The following is a 26,197-nucleotide window of genomic DNA, read 5'->3' on the forward strand; positions in this document are numbered from 1 at the left end:
AAGATTTTAGTGGCCGTTAACTGGAAACCGCCCTGGCAATTTGAGGCTACCGTCGCAAAAAAAGATCCATCATTATCCATTAATCCATTAATCCATGGATCCAACATCCATCTCCCCCATTCCTCTATTATAGCTGTGAGCCTCAAAAATACCAAACCTCTCTTTTTTTTTCTTTCTAATTGTTGTATTATCTAAAGTATAGGGTCGGAATAGGTATTTCAATTGTTTACCTTTTCCGGGATAACCTCCCTCGCCGCGAGGTTGTACCCCCTTATCGCCCCGGACTAAACAGACGTGTATTCAACATTAGTCAACAGTGTCGCCAATGAATCGGTAACAAGCAATTATCTTTTAGGTGCTTCCTTAAGGTGAACACAACAATCATGGCCGGAACTGGGTTGTTTCTTTTACTTGCATTAACGGTATGTTCAAATATCCATTGTACTAGATTGTATCTCCTCCGCCTAAGTAGAGATCCGAGTGCTGACGTGTCTAATTTCAGGTTGTTATGGCATTGGCGTGAGTCCTAACTTTCCCCTGGCGCAAGTCCCAAACTCGAAATCTAACGAAGATAGTTCCTTTCTCGCCGGCGCATTACCTTTATCTATGTCCTTGTCGCAATCGCAGCTTCGATTAATATCAAGTATTGGTATAGGGATACTTGTCGGTACATCCCTAATAGTGATAATACCGGAAGGTATCGAAGCCATTACCGAAGCATCAGTTCCTGTGCGTTCCCAGAATACAAGAAGCCTACATAGCTTAAGACACATATCTACAATCCAATGGACGGAAGGACGAAGTCTCAATTCGAGGGATGAACCGGATTGGAGCGGGATCGCCCCGAATGAGAACCCGGAAAAAAATACATTAGATACAAAATTGGGGGTAGTCGTTCCAAGTCAAGAACACGCCGAAGTTGATCTCCGAGTGAGGGAACCTGCAGATGAGTCAGAAACACCATCGGGCGACGAGAAAAAACCAAGCGCAGGAAGTACTCATGGCGGTGTTGAAGTTCCTACTTTCTATATTGGACTTTCCTTAATCCTAGGCTTCATTTTGATGTTCTTGATCGATCGACTACCTCGCCATGCGTCCGAGAACTTTCAACCGCCTCCACCACCAAGACATATTAGCCTTAGTAATCTAGGTGGTTCATCCCTCTCTAGAGAAGAGGAAGAGCCCGAAGGTTTCCTAGGCTCTTTGACACCCACACCGAAGCAGTCTAGAAGCCTAGCCACAACGACAGGATTAGTCATTCATGCAGCGGCGGACGGCATTGCAATGGGAGCATCGGCCACCTCGCCAGATACGAAGCTAGGTTTTATCGTATTTGTAGCCATTATGGTCCACAAGGCTCCAGCGGCTTTTGGTCTTACCTCGGTTCTGTTGAAACAAGGATTATCAAAGCGCGCGGCTCGGGGTCACTTGATTGTCTTCAGCTTAGCTTCCCCATTCGGAGCTTGGGCAACTTTCATACTCGTCAGCTTTTTAGGTGGAGGTGGTGAGGGTCAGCTGAATCAGTGGTGGACCGGAATGCTGCTCTTGTTCTCCGCAGGAACTTTCCTGTGAGTTGCAAACAAACCCCTTTTTTTCATCCCGTCTTACTAATGTCTTTAGCTATGTTGCAATGCATGCTATGCAAGAAGGCGACTCACCCAGCCACGAGGTTGGCTCGATTCCTAACGGCTACGCCGATGGTGGTCAACGAAAACACTCCCACCCTCAAATGCGAGAGACACTAGCAACGGTGATTGGCATGTTTTTACCTATTCTCACCCAATTCGGGCATCACCACTAAAGAGAATAAATAAGTTCTCGTTTTTTTTAAAAATTGCTGTTGCCACAAAACTGTAGAAGGAGTTAGGATATTGGAACTGGATGGTCGACATGTCTAAGTTGAAGACATAAAACGGCCCTGAATGTGCATCCCCCCTCGACCTACCCAACTGTTTGGGTAGGTGATTGGGGAACATGTATTACATCGAATGTTGTACGATCTTAATGAAGTCCTCATCGGATATAGGATCCGGTTTGCTAGTTTATATGCCGGATATACCCTTGGACTGTAAATAGATCATTTCGTCTTGTTGCGCACAAAAGCAGGCTCTCCTTATTGCCATAAAAACTGGCAGATTTATGAAAAGGAGATGACAAGGCATTATGTGTTGTATAATATAGCATTTTCCCTTGTCAACATATGTGGTGACTTGTAGGTCTTGGAAAGGGGTGACTATAATGATGCTCTATGTGCTGCTACTCGATTATGAAATCAAGTACCTAATCAGAAGTAACGTTCACCCAGCCCATATGAGTATACAAGTATCTAGTCGGATGTTTATCAAACAGTATCTTTTCCCGGTGCTCGGTGATTCTAGTGAAACAAATCACGAGACAGGGGGATTTCGGTGTTTGGACTATGATATTCCTCCTTTGGTGTTTCTCTTTCTCCTTCTCTCAACTAATGACGTATCAATGTTTTCAAAGTTGAGTATACGTTGAATTATCATAGTAATATTCACTTCAGCCCGATCATCGTTCAAGGTCAGGAATCAGGCCCATGGATCACTCTTAGTCCAACCATCTACACGTATGCTAATACCCATGTCACTCAAGTCACTTTAGGAATGTAACAATACCCCATCAGAATGCTTACTTCAAACTAACATCTTGTCTATTCAACCTAGCCATGTGAATGATGTTCTGGTAATGGTAACATGCTGGCTAACATAAGCATACTACTGCGCAATTATAATCCGGTTTGACTTCTATATGGACAATGCGGCGATGACGTAGTTTCGTACGAGTTAGAGATTAAATGATCCTTCATTTAATAATAATCTCAGGAGGACTACGACCACTTAAAATGAGCCCTGCAGGAAAGAGAACAAGAAAAAGCGAAAAAGCTGTCGTAGCATTTGTCAACTCCCGAGCAGGAACTTACCCTCATTCTGACTCAGCACGTATAGAATTGCTTCAATCACCTCAACTTGTCATTTTAGACGTTCGAGACCCCGGCACCCGGGCTTCTTTGGCACAATGTGGACACCAGTCAATTGTCGAGACCGATGTCATCCCGCAGCGGCGGACGGGAACACCTACTGCCTTTGCTAGCTTCTAATCGGCCAGTCCGAATTGCGAAATATGTAGTTTTCTATATATTAGGAATAGCTATGTTCGGTATTTGACCGATAGAAGCGAAAGAGACCAAAATAAGAGGGTAAAAAATTCTTAACCACTAGTTAGCGAGGTCGCCACGGCATTCCTTAGGCAAATGCGTTGGCGGGTTCTGATAAGCCGGTCGAGTTAATGAAAAGATAATAACGCGATGCGCATAACGTCGAACACATGGAACATAGTTGGATTTATCTTGGTTGTCCAAGTAGAAGCAAGCAGTAGATAGCGACACGAACATGAGGGTGACAAGCAAGGGACGGTAGAGGTAAAGAATAGCCCGTGCCGTTGTCCACATCGTACATCGTACATATGTAGAGATGTAAATCCTCGATATGAATGCATGGGAGCTTCATCGGTTGTAACGTTGAAGTGGTATGAGATGTATGCAGCCATAGCTCTTTTGCTTTCTCCGTGCTTCATATCGTTCATATCATCCGCCCATACATAGTATTCTTCATTTACCATGTTTCGTTCTCAAGCGAAGCGCAGAAGCGCCCGCGGCACCATAAAGTGGGCGTAGTGGAAACAGCCTTCCATAGATGGATAATGGTCGGTGGCCAATAGGGGATTTAGAATGTTTTTGAGAAGTACATGTACGGATTTTATCACCGAGGAGGGATTATGATGCACTGTACTCTTTCTATTCGCGTATTTTCGAAGGGTACAGTACATGTACGTATAATTAATCTTCATACATAATGCGATCTCTTTTAGTAGTCCATAGAAAGAAGAGACAGGGGGTAGGCTAATAATGTACTTTATGTAATTAGCCCCGGTCGTTAAACATAGCCGCTGTAGCAGAATTTCGAAGATGGTGCTCCATAATAATTGTCTTGTCGCTTACTTATATAGAACTAGAACGTCAAATGAAGAAGATGTTGTAGTAATTATTCCGACATGATAAGATGTTTAAAACAAAAGAATATGAGAGGAGTATGAAAATAAGACTAAGGTTATGATAACTTCAATAAGAAATGACGGATGTCATTCACTGCCGATTCCAGAAGTACATGCATATTTCAAAAGTTAAAGTAGACTAAAGTTGAGACTTTTGAGACTAGAAGATCGATAGACCCTAGCAAGACGAAACGTTTTAGACTCTGAGGGGTACAAACTAATTACGGATTTCTATGCGCGCAAACACTGTGTCAAATAGTATCAGTATAGACTTCTCTTTCTAAGAGAGGCTTAACAAAAAGCAAATTGTCTAAATTGAGTTAAATATTTATATAGAAATAGACGATTCTTAATGATGGAATAATCGAGGATAATAAAGATATCTTATATAAGCTGCACATAATACAAGTGTATAAATGTATCATGTATTTATGTACCTCCTCCCGTTCCATCAACTTACATGCATGCATGCATGCATGTACTTAATGTATGTAAGTCTGGCTACCTAGTGGCCAATACATGTATACATACAGATTAAGGCATTGTGCTGTACAATTAATACAGTATATATACAGTAGCACTAGTGTAGCACCTAACCCCCCGGCGGGAGAAACTTTATGGGTAGCGTTATGGGGGGGTAGGCACGTTCCTGCTCATCTCTCTGGCTTGTTCAGTGTGTCCAGCGTGTCTACTGGTGGTCCGCACCTGGCCCTGTTAGCCCCCTCCATTCCACTTTTTTCCCTTTTTGCAGGAAGGAAATAGTGGAAAGTGATCTTACACTTACCACACTTACCACCTGGGCAACTACCCTGCTACCATCCTCAACAGAGCTAAAGTCAGTCACCACTCTCTGGCGCTGTCACTAACTAATTGTCGTTTAACTTGAACTTTCTTTCATTACACCATCATCATCATTTCTTCTTCCATTTTAGAAGGGAGAAGAGAGAGAAAAATAAAATACAAATCACTTTCTTTTTTTTCTTTTCGGGAATTAATTCTTCATCCCTTACAAAACTTGTTGCACTGGCCAACCCAAGCTCAAAGGAAACTATTCTTGTAGTTTTGATTTTTGGGGGGAAATTCCAATTCCTGGAAATAATCAATCTCTCTCTCTCTCCCTCCGCATAACAATCCCTCTCTCTTCTATCGACGGCCCCCAGTGAAAAAACGACCTCTTTCTACCAATGCCGCATTAAACCCACTAATCACCGTTCGCTTTTCCGTCGATATCCTTCCTATCCGTCTCTTTACTCATCGTAGCCTCACTCATCCATCCATCCATCCATCCAGACAGTGTTGGTTTTACCTTCACCCTTGCTCTATATTAGCTTAGATGCTACGGCAGGTCGTTTGACCTACCAATTGTGTCTTGGGACAGGCTTGTCTCATTGATCCGGACGTATGCAGACCCATCCTTGTGCCTTTACTCCTACTCCAACATCTGCACTGCTCCACGAGTCGTCCTGGATAATAGCATTCAGACTGTTATCACCTGATGTTCATACCCATTCAAACAGTAGAAAGGATTTTGTCTTAAATTCCCATCCTAATAGCTAATGTCCATCTAGACATTACCCGTTACCCGTCTCTAGTAGATACCTCCGAACTCTGGTCGGTCGCCGACTCGACCAGCGAACATAGTAATACACCCCTAATCATCGTCAATCGTCGCGATACGCACGGATATCCGGTTTCGCTTTATACGTTAAACTGTTGAGTCAAAGATGGCGAATTACAATCCTCCGCTCAGTCTATCAGGAAGGAGAGCTAGCGCTTTAAGTTGTGGTGGCGAAGAGTTAACGCTGGACACGGCCGCTGCTGGTCCCATCATCATAAATCAAAGGATGGATAAAATGATACAGCAACCACGCCCGCGGGGCCCTCCAACGCCTAGTATGAGTACTCCTGCTCCCGACTTCGACCAACAACTCACAGGATCTCCACCACCGCCTCCTACACCAGCAGCATCGCCAGGTCCGACAGATGCGCAACCCGACTGGAGCGATGCCGCCGACGACGAAGATTTCTTCCTTTCACACGTCCGCCAACATTTCAAGAACTGTCCTGGACCACAGAGGAATCGGATTCTCGCCGATCTACTGAATATGTGTACGACACAACAACTGAGCTTTGTTCATCAGTTTGTCAGCCCTCTATTGAAGAAAGATCCTTTCACAAGTCTACCAGATGAACTATGCTTGAGGATATTGTCGTTCATAGACGACCCACAGGTACTTGCGCGAGCGTCGCAAGTGTCCAGGAGATGGAGGGATCTTCTGAGTGACGATGTGACATGGAAGAACCTATGCGTTAAGCATGATTACGGTCGTCGACTTTCCGAAGTTTCTGGACTACCACAATTCGCATCGACGAGACCCGGTGCTTTACCTCTTTCCGATCCTGAATACACCCATAGCTTTCCAGGCGCTCTTCCTGGCCCTTCCGCATTTCACGCATCTACTCGCAGCTTTGATAGCTTTTCAGAAAGCTCATCATCCGCTGGACGACCTAAACTACGGTCGTATAAGTCGCACTTCAAACAAAGATACCTTGTTGAATCCGCATGGAGGACTGGTGGACGTAATACTACAAGAACTATAACTCAAGATGGCAGAGTCGTGACTAGCCTACACTTAACCCCGAAGTATATAGTCGTCGCACTTGATAATGCGAGGATACATATCTTCGATCGGGAGGGCAATGCGCTTCGCACTCTCCAGGGTCACATTATGGGTGTTTGGGCTATGGTCCCCTGGGAAGACATTCTAGTCAGCGGTGGATGTGATCGCGATGTGCGAGTCTGGGATATGACTTCAGGGTACGTCTGATTCTTTGGAATATTAACAACATTGGGCTAACAAGCGAGCAGAAAATGCCTATTCACTCTCCGAGGTCATACATCGACTGTTCGTTGCCTTAAAATGTCGGACGCGAACACGGCGATATCTGGATCGCGCGATACCACTCTAAGAGTTTGGGATATTAGGCAAGGAGTCTGCAGGAATGTCCTTGTCGGGCATCAAGCCAGCGTTAGGTGCCTAGAAATAAAAGGAGACATTGTTGTCTCTGGCAGCTACGACTCATCGGCGAAGATATGGAGTATATCTGAAGGCAGATGTCTGCACACTCTTAGCGGTCATTTCAGCCAGATATATGCCATCGCGTTTGATGGCAACAGAGTTGTCACTGGAAGTCTCGACACCAGCGTCCGTGTCTGGGATGCCCACACAGGGTAAGTTGCCTTGTATCCAAGGATTTAACGTAATGGTACTAATTTGTGCGAAAGTGAGCCCGTCGCTGTTCTTCAGGGCCATACTTCCCTAGTCGGTCAATTACAATTACGCGGTAACACACTTGTCACAGGTGGTTCGGACGGTTCAGTTAGAGTTTGGTCTCTTGAGAAGATGTGTCCGATTCACCGACTAGCAGCGCACGATAATAGTGTCACGAGCCTTCAGTTCGACGATACACGGGTCGTAAGCGGTGGTAGTGACGGCAGGGTCAAGGTCTGGGATGTGAAGACGGGTCATCTTGTCCGTGAACTAATCACAGCCGAGTCCGTCTGGAGAGTGGTTTTTGAGGATGAAAAATGCGTGGCAGTTGCTAATAGGGGAAGCAGAGTCATGATGGAGGTAAGTTTATCTTGTGAAATGTTGAATGTGTGAATTGTGCTAATGAAGACTCAGGTTTGGTCATTCTCACCTCCTGAAGACGCATTTTGCGAAAGGCCACTTTCGTTACCTCAGAAACTCGCTGAGCCATCGCCAACGCGGCCTCTAACGGGCGATTTCCGTCGATCAACCTTAGGCCTTCCCTGTTCCGAGGATGATCCAAGCAGTAGAGATGTGGATATGAGCGATGCGGGCCCATCAACTGCGCCTCTAGTGGGAAACACAACATTCTTCCACGACGATTAATGTCCCACTTAATAGCGTACACCCTTCAAATTTATCACAATCGATATCTTGGAAATCCCAAGCGTTGTCTACGATTTCTGGTCTATCGAAGTCTTTTTTTGGTGCTGGAATAGTGCTTTGAAGTATTGCATCGTCTAGGCGTTGAAAGCATGGTGACATTTATATGTTAGCATTGGGTGCACCAATTTTTGCAAAGGGAGGTGCGGAGCGTGAATTGCGACTTGAGTGCGAGTGAGTGAGTGGTTGGGATGGGGTGAAGTTGGGGGTGAATGGCGTAATGTCATCGGGAGGCTGGCTACCTTATATTGGGCTTTTAAGAGCATCACCTACACATCATCACTTATCACTATATACACCAGGTCGATTGAATACATCTCAACTACTTGGATCCCTTTCGGCGAGAAAGAGGAAGGCGCTTCAGAATGGGATTTTTTGGTATGGGAGAAACTGGGGCGTCTGTCTTGTCTATTGATCGTTACCGCTCAATCCCCACCCTTAGGATAAGGGGATTTATTTATCTCGGTGGATAGGTGGGTGAAATGGTGTACTATCGATTGGATTAAATATGGAATGGGATGGATTGAATTCGATGGATCGAAGGATGGATATTTTATACCGCAGACAGAAAGAGACAGACAGAAAAACTCGCTTGTGTATATGCATGCTGTTAAGAGAGATGGAATGAAACAAGACGATATGCATTTCTAATACGTGAGGGCTTGATTGTGAATAGTGATTCGAGATGTAAATACTTGTAGAAGATGCTCTGAATGTCGGATCTGTCTGAGTTGTTCAGGCTGTCGAGTAATTCTAATAAGTCTGTTTGTCCTAACTTAAGCCCCCCTCAATGCCATACAGACACATTTAGGAGTTAATGCTCCTTTGTTTCCATACCTATTCTCACTTGAATTTGACTGCATATGTACATTGCTTCATCATGTCTATACCCCCTTCAGTATTTAGGGGGGACTAATATCCCATGTTCTGTAATGTAATTAGACATTTTCCTATCCGTAGATATAATACAGCCTTGAAATTCATCCTTCCATCCTTAAGCCTTGGATAAATAATTCATAGATCCCGTCTGTTCCCATTCCGGGTATATATATCAAGTTGACATAGTAGATTTACTCCTACCAATCCTCTCCCACTCCTCAGCCATAAACTTCAAATCCCTATCACCACTACCACCACCATCCCGCTCCACCCTCTCCCGCACCAACCCCCCCATCTCCCTCGCCGCGTCCTCAGATCCACTAACAGCCGCGCGTTCCATCAAGCGCAGACGCTCGGGATCTCCGGGGTCGAGTAACGACGCGTACCGATAACACACTTCAGGTGTATCATATTCATAAAACAACCTCCGCAGTATCTTCTTAGCCTGGTCAAAGTTTTTCGGCTCTTGGTTTGGAATTTGGAGTGCGATGCCGAGATATCGGGCGCCTAGGTCCCGCCATTGCCAGCGCACGGTGGGGGGCCCGGGGATTGATGCTCTTTCTGCTTCGGCGAGGAGGTGGATTCCTTGGGAGGTGCTGGGGCTTGTGTTTTCGAGGAATGCGATGATGGCTTTCAGGGTTAGGGCGTCGGGGCGGTAGTACGCGGCGTCGAAATCGTTGCCGCGGTTTGTTCCTTTGGATGGAGATGTGGATGTGGTGGGGAGTTTAGGGGAAGAGGCGAGTTTGTCTAGGCCTTCTTTTGCTGCTGCTAATTGTGGTTTGAAGATAGCGTTTGATATCACGCCGAAACGTGCCATTGTTAGGATGGAGGGTGGGTAGTTGAATGTTATCCCCGTGTGTAGGATGTGCCGGGCTATGAGATGTCCGCTGCCGCCTGAGCTCATGAGTATGAAGGCGATGTATTGTAATGTGGATAGTGGGATACGGTCGTCATTGGGGTTGGTAGAAATAGTAGTAGCTATTGCCTTTTGCCGCCAGTCGGGGCTGTTCTGGATAGCTAAGGAGACATATTGTTGACATATCTTAAAGAAGTCCTCAGGGGAAAGATGAGCCTCGTCGGCATTGGCTGGTATCAAAGGAGGATGAGCATGTGCAATCCAGAAAGGAAGTGATGGGATATCAACAGGAGTGAAATGAACTTTTGCGAAGCTATTTCGGTCGACTTTACGCTGAATATGGACAGTCCGACTGATATTAATGAAAATGTTTTCGGTATGCCGAGTAAATATCCATTGCCGAGGGATAGGTAGTTTCGGACGTGTGATACTTGTGACAAATTGGCGATATTTAGTAGCCATATCTTCATTCTATTCGTATGATTGGCTCAGTAGTTTGAGAGCTTGCTACTGGCCGAGACACTCAGCCGAATTAAGTAAAAGTGAGGCCATACACATTATAACCCCGCACGTTCCAACAGAATGTGAGCAGAACACAACTCACTATGAGTGTATCTTAGAGAAAATACATTCTAATAAAACAGGTAAAATCAATTATTTAATACTTAGATGTTTTATTTACGAATAGAAATAAAGTTAAGGTGTAGGATGGCGAACGGAATGGACAGTGTAATTAATAGCCGAAGATCTACCGGCATGATCTTGCATTAGCTTATCACCCTATCAGAGCTTCTGTTTATCTTATCGATCAACAAACAATCCAATCTTTTTTTTTTGTGAAGAAACATCCCACCACTACATTTACACCTACAACCAGCAGATCATTATACAATCATTTTTTTACGGTATATACGATTGATTGCTGGTCGCCATGTCTCCAACCACAAGGAGAAGCGCGAAAGAAGCTACAGAGGCAAAGAATACGAACGAAGATGCCCCCGAAGAAGTGATTTCATCGCGTGGAAAGCGGAAATCGACCGGAAATGATGATAACGAAAACACCACTATAAATCCTCAAAATACACCACCGAAGCGACAAAGATTAGCAGTGCGAACACGAGAAGACGAGAGTACCGGCAGTGGGCGAAAGACACATCTCGAGGTAGAAATACCTATATCCAGCAATTCAAAACCCAAGAGATCTCAGAAAAGCGCCGTGTCCGATTCACAAGGAGTCGAGGAAGACTCTGATCCCGAAGCTGAACCCTCGAGTGCCTCGAAGCAATTGGAAGATGAAGCAAGCCAGCAGTTAGCCTCACAATCAGTTGAACCCGACGCGACACCCGCTCCTAAACCCAAGGGCAAGCATGTTGTTTTTGGCGACGACGACGATGTAGAGAAATTCGTCGCTGCCGCTGCTAAGACGAAGACTGGCGACAAGGAAGGAGAAGACCAAGAAGACAGCGATGACGATGATGCCCCCGAAGCCGTATCAACACAAACCGCCGCCAAGCAAATACAAAAAGCAGCGCAAGCCGCCTCTGAAGCCGCCGATAAGTACGCGATCCTTTCTCTACCCTATTATAAATCCATACTAACCCACTTCCACAGACAAGCCGCAACCCTAAAACGCAAACGTCAAGAAAAAGACACCCTTTACAAAACCCAAGCAGCCGAACGACGAAAACGCACCCGCAGCGCCGTCGAAGTCCACCAAACGAAACCAAACTCCAAGCCCACCGCCGACCGCGGCGGTAGCGAAGACAACACAGCCGAAATCGAAGAAGCCATAACCTCCGGCCGACGCCGCGCGCACAAATTCCAACTCCCCACCATCCTCCCCCCCGAATTTCTAACCGATTCCTCCGACGAAGACGAAGACGAAGACAAAACCGCCCTCAAAAAGCGTAAAACCATTAAACCCCAATCTAAAAAAATAAACTTCGACACCCTCGGAAACGAGGGTAAGAAACCCCGCGATCAAATCGTAGGAACGACGCGATACCGCGTGTTAGCCGAACAAGCGGATCCGGGGTTAGCGCCGAGACGACGACGCGATGCGCAGAGGGCGAAGGAGAGTTTGTTGAAGAGGAGGAGGGAGGGTGTTGTGGTTAATAGGCGGAAGGGGTTTTTTGTCAAATAGGACAAGAGGGGCTGCGTGTGCAGATTTTATATCAAATGGTTATTCGATGATTCCTTATTTCGCTTTGAGGTTGCCGTGATTGTGGGGATTCGTAAAGTTAACATCGAGAATGTAGGAGGTAAGCTCGTATGAACGTTCACGCCGATCACAATTGGGACTAAAGATCCCTTGATTTACTTAAGACTATCGTCTCATTGAATTGCTATCTAACTACTGGGCAATATCTCAGCCATAGTACATCTACCAAATACATTCAATTCCATACAAGTATCACACAATACCACATATCACAATCTCCAAACAATGCAACAATTCATCTTCATAATAGAACAGTGGTTACTTGATACAGATTTCAAAGATCCGGATATTCCTCCCCGGTTGGCATCTCTTTATATACCGGAAAAAAACCGTTACAAGTCGTTAATGTACAACGCTTTGCTTTCAAAAAATGACACTCGACCAATCTTCCCTTCCTTCCTAAGCCATAGCCAAAAAGGTATACGTAGGTCTTGCAAGTGTCGCATAGTTCTCTCGTCTCGTCAAGAATAAAAACTATCGACCAACCCATAAAGCTCCCCTCTCACCCCCTTTCCACCCTTTCCCTTTGGACACCGAAAACATATTTCCAATTGATATCCACCGTAAAACAAAAAATCAGATCCCTGTATCTTAGGGCCTCCTTTTTTTCCCGACAACCAACGAAACAAACGCTGTGTAGGCGTACATAGCAATGGTGCTGATAGAAGACGATGGGTTGTATGGGGTGTATACGCAAGAAGAAAACTGTAAAATGGTATCTTTAGGTCATAAGAAACTTGACTGAAATAAGTCAAAAGGCTCGAGTGGTTCGAGGAGTAAACAAAAGAAACAAAATTTGAAGGGTGAAGCAAATCCAAAACATGTATAGGCACCTAGATAGGTAAGCCCTCAGAATAAGCAGAATATTCGTTCAAAACATGGTCCCGTAGAGGTCGTTGGTCTAATTGGGCGTCGAGGCTCCGAGAATATGTGGTTATATATAGATAGAATAGGAGGGGATTGAAAATGATACTGCCATTACGGCTCTTCGATAATTCCTTCACCGCCGGCTTCTTCTCTCCACTCACGGCTCTTATCTGTTAGCTTCTTAACACCGTTGACACGAGCAGCCCATAGGCTCTCTATCGGTGTTCGGAATGTGAATGCTCGTTGGCTACTAATGACACCAATAGCTTGTAAAACGGCTTTACGGCTGTCCCGTCCAAAGACCGCAGGGTGGCTGATCCACTCAAGACTAGCCTCGAGTTCGGAATCAAGTGCGGCAACAGTGCCAACGTCAATACCGGTCGCGTTGCTTAATGTCAACCCGTCATTCGATCGTGTCCTAGGAAGGGCCGAAAGACCATTTGCACCTGAATGAGCCGAGGCGGTTGGCGATGGGGTGTGTTTCCGATCCGGTGTAGCGGAGATAGGAGAAGCATCCGATCCAGGTTGAGGGGTGGAAGGGTTCGATTTGCCATTAGCGGGCACGGGAACGGGTGGGAGTCCTCCCTTGCCCAATCCCTTCAAGATCGAACGTGTTTCATTCAGGAGGGTGTTCGCACGGTCGTGCTGGCCTCTCGAGACCAATGTTAACGCTCGGGTAAGCATATCGGAAGTGAGTAGCTCCATTCTTCGTTGTACGATATGTGGGTGAGGTGGGATCGGAGGGTTGTTCTGCCATGAGGAAGACTTCTTCGAACTACCCGGCGCCGGTAGCATTGTGATGGTAAGTAGAGATTGCCTCGGAAGGTGCATCATAGTACCATCCCTCAGTATATCACCCCATACTAGGTCTGCCTGAATAAGAGGCAATTCTTCGACAGAAACCGCTCTCTGGTCATCAGGTTCTGCAGGTCCGCCTAGGGCTTCTAGGCCGGATACGATTGTCTCCCAAGGATCCTGAGGTAGTTGCTCTTGGGATGAATTATCGGGAAGGATAACTAGTTGAACAAGTATATCTCGTTTATCGCCGAATCTAAGGTCCCCTAGCGATGCTTCCGCATCACGACCCGTAGCACGCTTGGTGATCTGTAACGCTCCGCTGATCTTGTGGAATCTAGCAGGCGAACCTTCCGGCAACTTGAGCTTCAGTTTTACGTTCTGGTGAGATAACGACTGCATTGATCCTAGGCAGCCAGCCAAGCATTCACGTAGCATCATCCAGTCCTTGACATAGGTATACGAAGCCTTTGTCCTCGTAGAAAGCTCAATCATGGTGTCTGGCTTGTGAGTCATGCCTAGACCAAATGAGTGGATTGTGATCCTATAAATAATTAGCATCGCTGATTGTTATTTCAGTAGCAATGGGGATTATCTTACTTAGCGGCCTCAGCTCGTGAGACAACGAAATCGACACTATCAGCATCGGATGTCGAGGCGTCGCTGATGAGCATAATCGTCGCGACCGGGTTGTTATACTTGCGTTGCATGAGCAAGTCCATGGCGACATTGGCACCCTCTACGACATCCGCACGGTGACTCTTCTGTCCCACAGGCTTAATCGAAGCTAATATGTTGTTCCATCCGTGCCATGCCTTGGTAGTCATTCCGACAATGGGTACGCCGCCTCCTCCCGAGCCAAAAGTGACAAGACCCATCCGATCGCGTTCACCAAGAGTGTTGACCATAAATTTTAGAGCATCCCGAACGAGGTTAATCTTGACTCCTTGCATCGATGAAGAAATAGGTACCACGACGACGACATCAATCGGTACGTGGAATGACGAAATGGTCGAGCACTTGTTAGCGAGGCTTGTGTACTCGGTGGGAGCCGTCGTGACCGATTTGGGTCCACCGTAGGAAGAGGCCACTGATGAAACCCGCTGAGGCCGATTCGCTCTAGCCCAATCATCCTCTTCATTTTCTGATGCCTCCCGTTCATACTCAGGACTTCTAACTGGGGATCCTTCAACGGCGTTAAGGTCGAGAAGAGCTTGCTGCCAAAGCTTTAATTGGTTTCGGTTCTCAAAACGTAGATGGAACTGCGGGAGCTCAGCGACAGAGAGACTAAGCGTTAATACGTTCTCGTCAACTGCAACAGGAAATCCATCAGTTAGCTATTTCAATTACATAGGTCAGGCCACTTACCCGTACCAGTTTCGGAGACCTCATTAAGATGCTTCTTAATAAGAATAGAACCCTTTAGGGTACACCGTGTCGCTTTCCTAGGCATGCCGTTCTCATCCCATTGTTGCTGCTGTGCGGGAGGGAGATTCTTCTTTTCTTTGACGCAGATAAGCATCTCAGCGAAGAGATAACACTCCAATTCTTGCCATGAAACCTTGTCTTTACCGACCCTCAAAGTGCCGTAAAGTCGAAGCTTTCCGAATCTATATCTTATTAGCTAATTACCGCAAGATTGTGGGATAGGAACAATCGCACCTATTGAAATCCAGACCATGCCAATTATCGACCCGAGTCCGTAAGTTCTCAGTCATCTCTTCTAAAACTTCCGGCGCTTCGTATGGGTAAAAGCGTGGCTGCGAACTTCTCGCTGGCGATGGCGGCCTCTGCGCAAATGCATCTTCAACGCGCATTTGCGGTGCTGGGTTCACGGTTCCAAGATCTTCGGGATCCGGCTTCCATTTGTTGTCGGCAACTTCTACTGTGACAAGGCATGTTAAGGTCTGCTGTTGTCTCGAGCGGGTTATGGTGGGGAATTCAGATCGAACAACGACCGACGGTGGTGGTATCGGGTTGCGTGCCATAGCTCTCGGGCTACCAGGCGTCGTTTCCATGGCTTGAAGATCATAATCATGTCGGCGCGGCGGACCACTTTGCGCTGTTTCGGGGTAGCCTGTTGATGAAGCGACACCAGTCGCTTCACTATCGCTACGGCCATGTCTATGAGCGTTTGCGTAACGATCCGAACCTGATGTATCCCGACTATCTCGGCTGTCTCGAAGGTTGCCACGAGCTGCGCTCTCACGGCCATTACTGGGTGCCATACTACGACCATTAGACTCGCCGCTGTGTGGCCGGCCACTCTGAGTCTCCCAGCCGTCCCTACCATCCCTCGGCGTTGGCGTGGTTATCGACCTGCTGTCGCTCGCAGATGCCGATCGGACCATATTTGTTAATTTTTCTGTATCGAGAGGCGAAAGTTAGTACGTCGATTAGTCAACATTGCCATACAGAGTACTTACCAATATCCAGGACGTTACCTCCACGGCTTGTGTCCAGGTGTAGAGGCGCATTGCATGATGGGCAATATTGTGACTCGAATTCGCGGATAAACTCATAAAAGCAAGCTTCGTGGGAGACGTGGGAGCACGAAAACTGTAAGATCCTCTCACCACGGAGTGTGTGTTCCAGGGGCTCTTCGCAAACGGCGCATTCGCTCCCGACGAATGTCCTCTCCCTCCTCGTCCGACTTCTCTCTGCATTCATCATGCCCGACATATTGTTTTGGCGTATGGTATTATTAGAAGCGGAAGAACTTATGGAAGCACCAGAGCGATGCGACGGTGCGCGATTTGGTTGAGGCGACGGACGAAGGTTTGCTGCAGTGATGGAATGGTCTAATGATAATTCAAAAATACACAATCAGCTTGCGATTGCGCAACGGAAAGACGCAGGGCTTCTGCGTAACGGGTCACAAGGTGGGGAGGTTCCAAGCACAGAAAGAAGTAAGCGGGAAGATGAGACGAGAAAAAAAAGCAACTTACTCTTCTCGGGATAGGACGGGACACTGTGAAGACTATTCCAGTCGTCCTCCTGTCTCCGAAGAGAACGCAGAGAGCGTGACTCGGCTCCAGGCCTCCTTAGACCCAGCTCAAGCAGGTTCGAAATCTGACCTCCACGATGCTCACGATCCTTCGTACTGTTAGAGCTAGAGAATCCGTATGATTTAGACGACGATGATCGACTAAACATGGGCGACGTAAGGGCGACGGTAAATCTTCTAAGTGGGTAGGCGGTAGTAGTATAGGTAGTATATACGGATATTAGTTAATAATCCAAAGTAGATCAAGACTAGACTCGGAGTTGGTTGCGTCAAAGAGCGGAGGAGTATATAGGTTGGGCCGTTCTTTTTTCTGGTGGCTGTGACAACCGGCTGCTGAAGGACTGTTTCAAGTTGGGGGGTATTTCTTATGCTCGTAATAGTATGAGGGCTGGATAATGGACAAGCGATAGTGCGCACGAATCTGTAATAAAAGCAAGGCCCCTGAAACTGATACGTTCAACCGATTTACCAGATCGAATTCTTCATATAGATATGAATATGTAGGCGTAGTTGTAGATGAATTGAACATAAGCTTTTCGATAAATTAATTTCAAATTCGTTTGGTCGGGCTCGGGTTCGAAATCTCCAACGGAATCGTAAAAATGGTAAGATGAATGGCAGTCGAGAAAATTATTAATATGTAAGGTATAGGTGTAGGTAGCTTTTTGGGCAATAAGTTTTAATTTTGGGGGGAAATAGTCGAAGAAGTCGAGGTCGATAGGTTGATAGGATCTCGCTAAGTGGACGAGAGACTTCTTCCCTCTAGCCTGGCACCTTTAGACTATGTAGAGGGTACAGGTACAGGTACAGGACAGGACAGGATAGGATGGATACAGGAGTCTCTTCCACTTTCAAGGACCCCCAATAAGATGCGAGTTAATGGCCCAATTTTCGGTGGCCGGGACTACCAATCAGTCAATTTTTGCCAGCCCTCCCTGCAAAACTGACGAAAAGGACGTTGCCAATATGTCGTTAGGAGAAGGGGGGGAATAAAAGGGGAATCCTTCTATGTAAAGTAAGTAATAGAATAGGATAGGATAGGGAGGTGTATGTATTAGTTCCCTCCTTCAAATTGCTTTTTCTTTTTTTTCTGTTTCCTTTCCTCCCCTCCCCAGGCCTAGTCGAAACAAGGTAAGACCCTGGACTCCCAGCGTAACAGAAGAATTGAGTGGCCGACGGTACGGGACTTGAATGGTGTAAGTAATTCTTTAGCGGCCGCTAGATTATATCGCATCCGACTAAAAGTGTGCAACCCTTCATTTAATAACACTAATTAATAGTTAAGAAGGGAACGACAACCATAATGAGGAAGAATGTCGCCTGTCAAGTCGGATATTCCAAATGGTAGGAATTGCAGGAGAAGTACTGAACGACTGAGTGACTTGAAGAGGAAAGGCAAAAGGGAAAATGGGCACATAAGGGATATGTACGGTTATTGCCTGTACGTACATATTACTATCTCGTTTATTATTACAATACTACAATACATAGGTACATCCAGGTAGCACTGCACTGCTGAACTCAATCATAATCTAGTGGGATCACTTGGGTGCGGCACTCTGGAGATCCCTTCCAGGGTCATGGTGCCTTGTATTTTAGCAAGCTTAACCCCTACATTAGGTTAGGTTTGGGTGGCCCCGTTTTCCTGTAGTTGGGTACCTCGCAGTTGCCTGTCGAGACGGGGAAGGTGGACAAGGTTGTCATGCTGTAACATTGAAGGTACTCCGCACATCTTTAACATTTGGATGTACATCAATCTACATAAATCTAAAGTGATCGCATGTACCTGTCTGTATGTAATGTATGTAATGTGGAATATCTTCAGCGCTAATTGCGCAGAGATGGACCTACCTACATCAAGTACATCAGCCACTTGTCTACGTATACATCTATATATTTATTATATCCAGTTTACGTATGTGCAGTGGCTGACTCATTCCCCGCCGTTAGTAGTAGGAGATCCATTAAGCTGGGCTGGGCTGGGTACGTGCCATAAGAAATAAGAAAACGTTCTGTTCCATTCAATAAACCTGTCAAGCTTGCCGGTGGACCGGTCCGTGACAGAGCGTTGGGAAATCTGTATGTGTGTACATGTATGTCTGGATGTGAAGGTTCAAGGACCCCGAGGGGAACAGTCTAAGTGGATGAAGAACCATTATCGAGGAACCGTTCCCTCATTACCAAGAGCACTTTAAGTCCGTGCATGGTACTTGTTTAACTTAGGCATGGGACAGGAATTTTCTATATCCTTGCTGACAAGGGGGCTAGATCCTTGTCTCCAACCATATTGCAGTCCATGTCCATGGGTACCCTAAGTTAACCCCCCGCTTTACTAGGAACAACCCAGAGAGATCAGAGCGAACTACAAGTATACGCTAGTTGATTTGTACCTAAGTACTTCATTCGCTCATCATTAAACACGCTGGGTCTGTTCACTTCTATCACCAACTTGATAATTAGTGTTTACCAGAGGACTGTAACCGAATTCGTCATCTAGTAAATATCGGAATAAACTAAACTACTTACCTCCATAGTGATACCAACGGATATAAAACATAAGAGTATCATTCCATAACCCCGTTTCAAAGAGAAACCGGCTGCGAACTGTTGTTTAGCTACGCGCCAAAACGAGATGAAAGATCCGGGCGCCAATCCAAGTTAGGCCGGTTAACATCCGGCAATATCCCCGTTGCAGGTTTTTGACAATATAAAATAGCTTCTCAGCCGCTCGTTCGAGAAGTTCTAAAGCACGTCTAAAGGATCTAGGAACGCTAGAATCGCTAGAATCGATAGATCTCGAAGCGAGCATAGAAACTACACGTAAATATGTATCTGTACCAACCAAAGTTTGGGAATAGCGTCAACTCTGTCCTGCGCTAGCGCTAGGAACTTTCTGCACGTGGCCCGCCGCGGTGTTTTTGATAGCAGTACTATCAATGTTAGTGTACCCTGTTGCGAAAAGAGAACAACGAAGAAAAGTCAAAGCGATGGAAATAAGTAAACATTCGATCTTACTCTTGCCACTATTTCGTAATTTCCTATCATAAAGAGCTGAGGCGTTAAATTTTTGATTACTCCACTAGTTCTTATACCCCTTTTCTTAATCTTGACGTGGCGTCTTAATAGCAATAATAAGATCATGAACTTCTAAACGCTATGACTGAAGATTATGACGAAGATGAAGAAGAAATTTATTTCTCGGTGCTAAGCGATATGATATTATAATGAGTGTAAATGCACTTCAAAAAGAAACTTTCAGTACTTGGATACTTGGGCACTTACACACTAAAACAACATTTTTACGTACATTAATGATGCATGTACCTGTGTATACTGTATGGTATGATAATATTAGGTTATTCCACGGGGTTTATTTAACTATATCATAGCTTAATCGTAAAAAAGATAATACCAATCAAACTTTTAGATCTTATTCTTTTTTTACCTCATATTCAATATGATAATATCAATTGACATTCATCGACATCTTGATTCAAAATGCACATACCTCGCTAAATGACTGCGAAATAGGCAGTGGTAGTCAGGTTCATGCATTTTACTACCTCCACTCAATCAGCTCCATGAGACGTATCGGAATCCCGCTTTGACGGCAATGCATATGACGGCCCAATCATCAGGTGCTGATGATGGAGTATTCGACAAAAACATACCATACCCGGGATGACGCCATGTAATCCTGCGGCCGAGCTTTGCCCAGCCAATAGCAATTACAGGACTTTACAGGACTACTGAGCTACTAGCTGAGAAGAAAGCCGTATACTCAGTTAGTCAGTACACGTTCCCTCTCACACCAGCCACCCAAATCAAGAGCCAAGAAGAACTCTTACTCTCAGCCTCCTTCGAAGCGGATCACGGCAATTCGATTACCTACAATTGACAAAGCCTCTTTACTAAGCAGGGCGCGGATGGAGATTCGGACGCATCCCGACTCGTCCATATATTATAGTGACTCCCGAGACATGATAACACCAACAGCCAAAACTTTAAGACAAGCAACTCATCTCATCGTGGTACGAATGGGTTCTTGTCTGACACCTGTCGGATTACGAGCCTATCGTATCCCACTCCGCCATTGCAACGGCAGTTATGAATCTTTTGCCCTTTGGTGAGCAGCCGCTGGCGTCGTACTCGCATAATCATAAACCGCATGTGGCTGATTTGGCGAGTCACTCGCTATATGATAGGCGACATGCTAATACATAGATATCCCTCGCCGGTAAAGTGCCGCCCGGACAGACCGAATCCAAAGGATTAGAGACTTGTCTTGACATTGGACAACAAAGCCCGCTATGCCGAGTTTGTAACGGGTTGTGGTATTGGGCACAAAAGCTTTAATGTCATCATAAGTAGGTAATCCAAGCTGCGATTCGTAAGATTCCCAACGGATTTCAGTCAGCGGAGTCCCGATCTCAGCTGCTAGACTCGGAGTCGATACGGATCTTACCAGAACTAGTCATTTGTACAGGCCAATGCGATGCGCCCCTTTGATCGAGATGCCAGTGATAGAACTCAGAAAGCCCGCCTCCACCAGGCAGAAGCTCAACCCAGTTATCGGGTTTGACTAAAATATGACATCCAAAACAACACCCTAATGCCATACGCAGTACGACGTGGCGAGGCTGCTATGATGCATTTCTAGTATAATGGCTTTTCGCCCTATGGCAACGGGAGGTGTGCCAGTTAATCTATTCCAGAGGGGAGTCTCACATCAGCGTCTTATATGGAAAAGACACGCATCCCTTCCAATGATATCTTCAATACGAAACTACGGGACTATACCACTAATCAATATTTCAACTCGTTGGCTGTGGTGGGGTCACGAGACAATTCCCTCTCAGCTCATGACGACATATGTACTATTAACATGGATAGCCAGGGGACCTGCAACCATCACGGATCTCGTCACTCCGTTTAATGACTGTTCATAGCGTTTATACGGGATGCATTGGTCGAAGATGCGGCCTCTCGCTACGAAACTTCACTTTCACAAGGATAGCATCAAAGGACGGATACCAATCCATGTATACCCGGTCACCTAGTCGCTTATATTCACCCGGATTCATGCAGTCAGAGCTTCTATTATCCATCTCGTCGTCTTGGCGGCCTACGGATCCTCTTCTAATGAGCTGAAGCATCATAGGTGCATCCATACCAGCAACGCGGTTATCAAGTTGCATCTATTACCGAAATCGCAGAACCCCGTAGTCCACGTGGCGAGAGTGGCAGCGTTTCCAGATAGGCAGGTGTGTGGGATCAATTTTCGACTTTCTAAGTGGTCGGTCGAACAACCATTAACCCCTTGTCGCTATCACTTTTGATATTCAGCTGCCCAGTTTTAGGATTCATCGTTAAGACAAATCGGATAATAAATCCCGTGGCTGAATTTCCTAAATGGGGATAAGAGGGCAGAGACGACACTCAGCTGCCGAGCACTTTGCTATTCATCTATAAGATCTATGGATAGAAACAAAATCATCGACAGGGACAACCCATTACCTTGTATCAACACCACGCCGTCGGGGAGGGGCCAGAAAACCATACAGGTACTTAACTTCACTAGGTTATTAAGTACCTATATGTAGGTAAGTTATATAACGTCTCTAGGGACTTACAGCGTATCAGTCGCCTAGTCTTCACTACCTATTTGGAATACTACACTATATGCATTCGCAGAATTTGTCCCAATAGCGTGGTTTTGCGGACCAAAGCGCCTTTACGTCAGCTGCTGCATATATTTGGCCGAGAAGGGGTGTGCTCGCCGGGTAGTGCCAGTGGAATCCTTCCCCTGATACATAGCAGTGTAGATCTGCGTTAGCGTATCTCCCAAGGACACACCTAACCGTTCGGACCAATGGCGACCGCAGAATGAACTCAGCGACCACATGTGGAGGATGAATAGGTGTTGCGTTCGCATATTCACAATACGACGGTCTTGAAGGCCATTGAACTTGACTTTTCCGCCTTTTCGTTTTGCCTACTTATAAACAATATGAGTGGTTAACATCATTGATGTGCCATTAATACGACGATTGCCACCTACTATCGTCACATCATGAGTTCTATTTCAAAACACGATTGTCTATCTATGCCTATCATACTGGGTAACAGATCTCTCGATTTGAGCATCTCAAACCCTCAACTTGGTAATCCAAGATGAGTCCGGGATACCTTGTCGCATATTCCATCGGACCCTAGAAGATGTTCCTGAAACACTCAGGAACCTGCAGCAAACCAGGGATTAATATGGCGACATATGGGACGACCTACCATACTGGGAGTTTTTTCGACCTCACCAAGGCAATGTTTTTTGGATCACATAGGTCGAAACTCTTATCATCAAAAGGGGGCAAGGTGGGCATAGTACCTGGTCACCGGTCTGGGGTTCCGAACGTGGAGATTTTTATTGCTGCAAGACCCGCTCCGGCACTACTACTACACGAAACAAACATCGTATCGTTATGTATCGTTATGATATTTAATTGGGTACCTAGGTACATCTAGGTATACATCATTCGGATCTGAACTTCAAACCCTTTTAGTAATAATAGTTGAATTTCTTCACTATTTCTTTACTTATTTCAGTAGAACCTTGACAAGAAATAGCTCATAGGCGTACAGTTAGGTACCCATATGTCTAAGTATTCTATAGGATCGTTGGCCAAGCAACTTTGCTTTTTACAAACTTGAAAATATACCTGCTTTTGTTATATACGATCTATCACATTTAGTATAACCGAGTCATTCGTCTAGCACTGTAAAAGTTAAGGACTTTACTATTAATTAGATATATGGATGGGCTTATAAGCAATTATGAAGAATATATAGGCATAGTCTATTTACCTATTCCAATAAAGATAAATCATTGGGCAAAAAACTATGAGAGAGCCTCAACTGATGGCGGACGAACATTCTACTTTTCAGCAACCAAATCACTCCCCTGACGTTTCCCCTCAAATCATACAAGATCGTGTATCCAATTGGACCAAAACCGGTAACCCATATTCAAAGGCAGATCAAATGATGAATACCAAATCCGATATGATGTCTGGCTTAAGGCCAATTTCATTAAACCCTACATACCTATCGACACGGACGAAGCCCCTGATTGGGTCCGCGAGCTTACCCAGCAAATGCGGGTCTCCCGCAAAGACAAAGAAGGCTATGGTCAAAAACAAGAGGATTATGAAGCTTTTAAGAAGTTGATCCAACACGGGCGAATCGAGACCGACAAAATGGTGGCAGGGCTGCCACTCACGTGGAGAGACGTTTTAGACAAGTTTAGCATACAGTATGAGAGCGAATATACGAAGGATTTCTTAAATCTTTTCCCAAATCCAACAAAATTACTCAACCCAGTGTCATATAGGCGTTATGGATATCGCGACGGCATCCTACCTCACTTCAAGAACTATAAACATTGGGATGCTCTTCGAATGGACAACCTATATGTATAGACATGCGACATATCATTAACAGGCGTATGCTTCCCTTATTTGATTGTGGAGTCGACGCGAGGTGGCGGTACTTTTTGGGACGCGCAACGACAATGCCTCGTTTCCTGCGCAATAGCATTACAAGCTACTCACAATGCAATCTCCGACTACAAAGAGGCCGCTGTTTTTGGCGTGGTTATGGATGAAAGAAGTGTAGAGTTCTATGTTGCATGGAGACAGCATAATGCAGATTTCGATGAAGATGTTTTCCATATGGCCATGTTTTGGGTGATTGGGGTGACTGATATGATTGATACCAAAGATGGTCATGACAAGCCAGGGTTTTTTGAATGCAGTGATGTGTTGCTCAACATCCACGAGTGGGCATCAGCCGAAAAGAACCCAACGGACAGGAAGAGATTCATTCGAGATCGGCTTGTGGAGGAATTCGCAAAAGAAGAGCCGCATGCAAGACTAACTGCTAAACCTACGATCGTCATCAGAGCTTTGGACTTGAATGATGAATCGGGAGATGACAGCAGTTGTACCTAGACCTGTATCTAAACAACAGGGTATGTACCTACATTGTTGCAAAGCTGGTACTTGTAGTGGCGCACAGACTGGTTCGCCGGAACACAGAACAGATCTCGCCTCGCATGTTACCCATTCCCGTCCCGTTACTTAGTTTCGTTCACTAGAAAGGGTAATATGCTCTTCTTAATTTTAATTCTCCTGTCTAGTTTTAGCCGATCATCCGTGGATTGTGACTGTTACGATGTTACTTTGCGTCGGATCCAAGTTCGCTCACCAAGTACCCAATCTGACGGCCAAACCAGCTTTAAATGCCACAATGTACACATTGAATTCCCCAGTTAAGCAAGGCAAATATTGTCACAACTTCATAAAGCAGCTGAATTTTATTAATTTCCTCTGGACTTTCCATGTCCTTCAACTATCAGTTATATAAACCCTTTCACGAACTGTTATCCAGATCAAGCATCAATTGAGATCTAGACTACCTAGGTATTAGGGTCAAATCCTTAGAAGCCACTTCCGGGTACAGTACCATAAAAGAACTACGTTAGGTACATACTATACTTGTGGTCTCGCTGTAACATCGCCCACTGGTTCTTCTCCACCGATTCTTCCCCACAAGCTCGGTCGAGGCGCGCATAGACAATAAACATTCGTGTACTTTGAATATTCACAACTTTAGGTTTTCACAGTCGTCGTATATGCCAGTAAGAATTGACAAGACCAGCCGAGGGAAAGTATTCTCGGCCAATAGATCGATGGTACGTCTCATGACACGCCCTGACGATCAAGCAGCATGATATCAACGGGAACTGCCTAGATAGAAATCTCAGGGGTACATTGACAAGGCCAAATTCCTACCCAGCCTCTTCCAAAAGATGGCACTCCATCGATTCTACACGAAGCCAGCCACTTGACCAAAGAGAAGTATCAATCGCACACCATCTAAGCACAATTCTATGTACCTCGAAATCTGCAAGCCACCAAAGCCCCGCTTTCGTCCCAAGAGATGTGGCAATCGTGATCCTAGGACGATGAGGGGTTAAGATACCAGAAAGAGATATCGAAACGTCGGGTTTCGGAACATTATATGTCGACTGTTACAGCGGCAAGTCCCCTTACCATGACCGACCAACCGACCGACTTGACCCTTTCCACACTTAACCAACTTCTTCGAGCTGTCGCATTTATCCCATGTTGCGCTTTATGCTTAACTTTTTGTGTGTGTGTGTGTGTGTGTGTGGACGGCTCCAAGTGTGGCCCTTGCATACCCGTATCGTGGGACCCTAGTCCGTCGGTTATATACGGGGTGCTCGTCTAATACAGCTTCTCCTGTCACTTAGATTAGTGATACTATAGAAGATATTTAGAGCATTTAGCCATATAGTCTTATCTTTCGATCCCCTTGATTCATAGAAAAATATGAAACCATCCAAGAACTGTCAAACAGGGTATAGATTCCAGATGACAGCATTCAAAGAACGGAACCGAGATCGTGAAGTTTATATGATCTCCGTATTCCGTGATTTGCCTGTG

At 45.6% G+C, this 26,197-nt stretch overlaps 6 protein-coding genes across 6 annotated transcripts; 4 read left to right on the plus strand and 2 right to left on the minus strand.

Moving 5' to 3' along the window:
- Positions 1–19: 19 nt before the first annotated feature.
- F4822DRAFT_415171 (Zinc/iron permease) lies at positions 20–2,302 on the plus strand. Its single transcript, XM_051459208.1, has 4 exons — positions 20–422; positions 503–519; positions 576–1,568; positions 1,621–2,302. Exons 1-4 carry the CDS (start codon positions 384–386, stop codon positions 1,799–1,801), a joined length of 1,230 nt encoding a protein of 409 aa, XP_051310219.1. The 5' UTR covers positions 20–383; the 3' UTR covers positions 1,802–2,302.
- A 3,616-nt stretch (positions 2,303–5,918) lies between these two features.
- F4822DRAFT_438425 (WD40 repeat-like protein) lies at positions 5,919–7,991 on the plus strand (the record flags this gene model as incomplete). Its single annotated transcript, XM_051462517.1, has 4 exons — positions 5,919–6,892; positions 6,944–7,306; positions 7,361–7,706; positions 7,761–7,991. 4 exons carry the CDS (start codon positions 5,919–5,921, stop codon positions 7,989–7,991), a joined length of 1,914 nt encoding a protein of 637 aa, XP_051310220.1.
- A 905-nt stretch (positions 7,992–8,896) lies between these two features.
- On the minus strand, positions 8,897–10,465 carry F4822DRAFT_363794 (uncharacterized protein). The gene has a single exon (XM_051456154.1). It carries the CDS (start codon positions 10,243–10,245, stop codon positions 9,100–9,102), a length of 1,146 nt encoding a protein of 381 aa, XP_051310221.1. The 5' UTR covers positions 10,246–10,465; the 3' UTR covers positions 8,897–9,099.
- A 249-nt stretch (positions 10,466–10,714) lies between these two features.
- On the plus strand, positions 10,715–11,926 carry F4822DRAFT_432995 (uncharacterized protein; the record flags this gene model as incomplete). Its single annotated transcript, XM_051461754.1, has 2 exons — positions 10,715–11,340; positions 11,395–11,926. The coding sequence occupies 2 exons, from the start codon at positions 10,715–10,717 to the stop codon at positions 11,924–11,926; spliced, it is 1,158 nt and encodes a 385-aa protein (XP_051310222.1).
- An 802-nt stretch (positions 11,927–12,728) lies between these two features.
- F4822DRAFT_363887 (Pleckstrin homology domain-containing protein) lies at positions 12,729–16,538 on the minus strand. The gene is made up of 5 exons (XM_051456155.1): positions 16,093–16,538; positions 15,329–16,031; positions 15,035–15,276; positions 14,267–14,978; positions 12,729–14,210 (listed from the first exon to the last, which is right to left on the minus strand). The coding sequence occupies exons 1-5, from the start codon at positions 16,346–16,348 to the stop codon at positions 12,983–12,985; spliced, it is 3,141 nt and encodes a 1,046-aa protein (XP_051310223.1). The 5' UTR covers positions 16,349–16,538; the 3' UTR covers positions 12,729–12,982.
- A 6,844-nt stretch (positions 16,539–23,382) lies between these two features.
- On the plus strand, positions 23,383–24,679 carry F4822DRAFT_445889 (uncharacterized protein; the record flags this gene model as incomplete). Its single annotated transcript, XM_051463440.1, has 2 exons — positions 23,383–24,142; positions 24,200–24,679. The coding sequence occupies exons 1-2, from the start codon at positions 23,825–23,827 to the stop codon at positions 24,677–24,679; spliced, it is 798 nt and encodes a 265-aa protein (XP_051310224.1). The 5' UTR covers positions 23,383–23,824.
- Between the last annotated feature and the right edge of the window lie 1,518 nt (positions 24,680–26,197).

This window comes from Hypoxylon trugodes, assembly GCF_022578975.1.
Source record: "Hypoxylon trugodes strain CBS 135444 unplaced genomic scaffold F4822scaffold_9, whole genome shotgun sequence".
Lineage (NCBI taxonomy): Eukaryota > Fungi > Ascomycota > Sordariomycetes > Xylariales > Hypoxylaceae > Hypoxylon > Hypoxylon trugodes.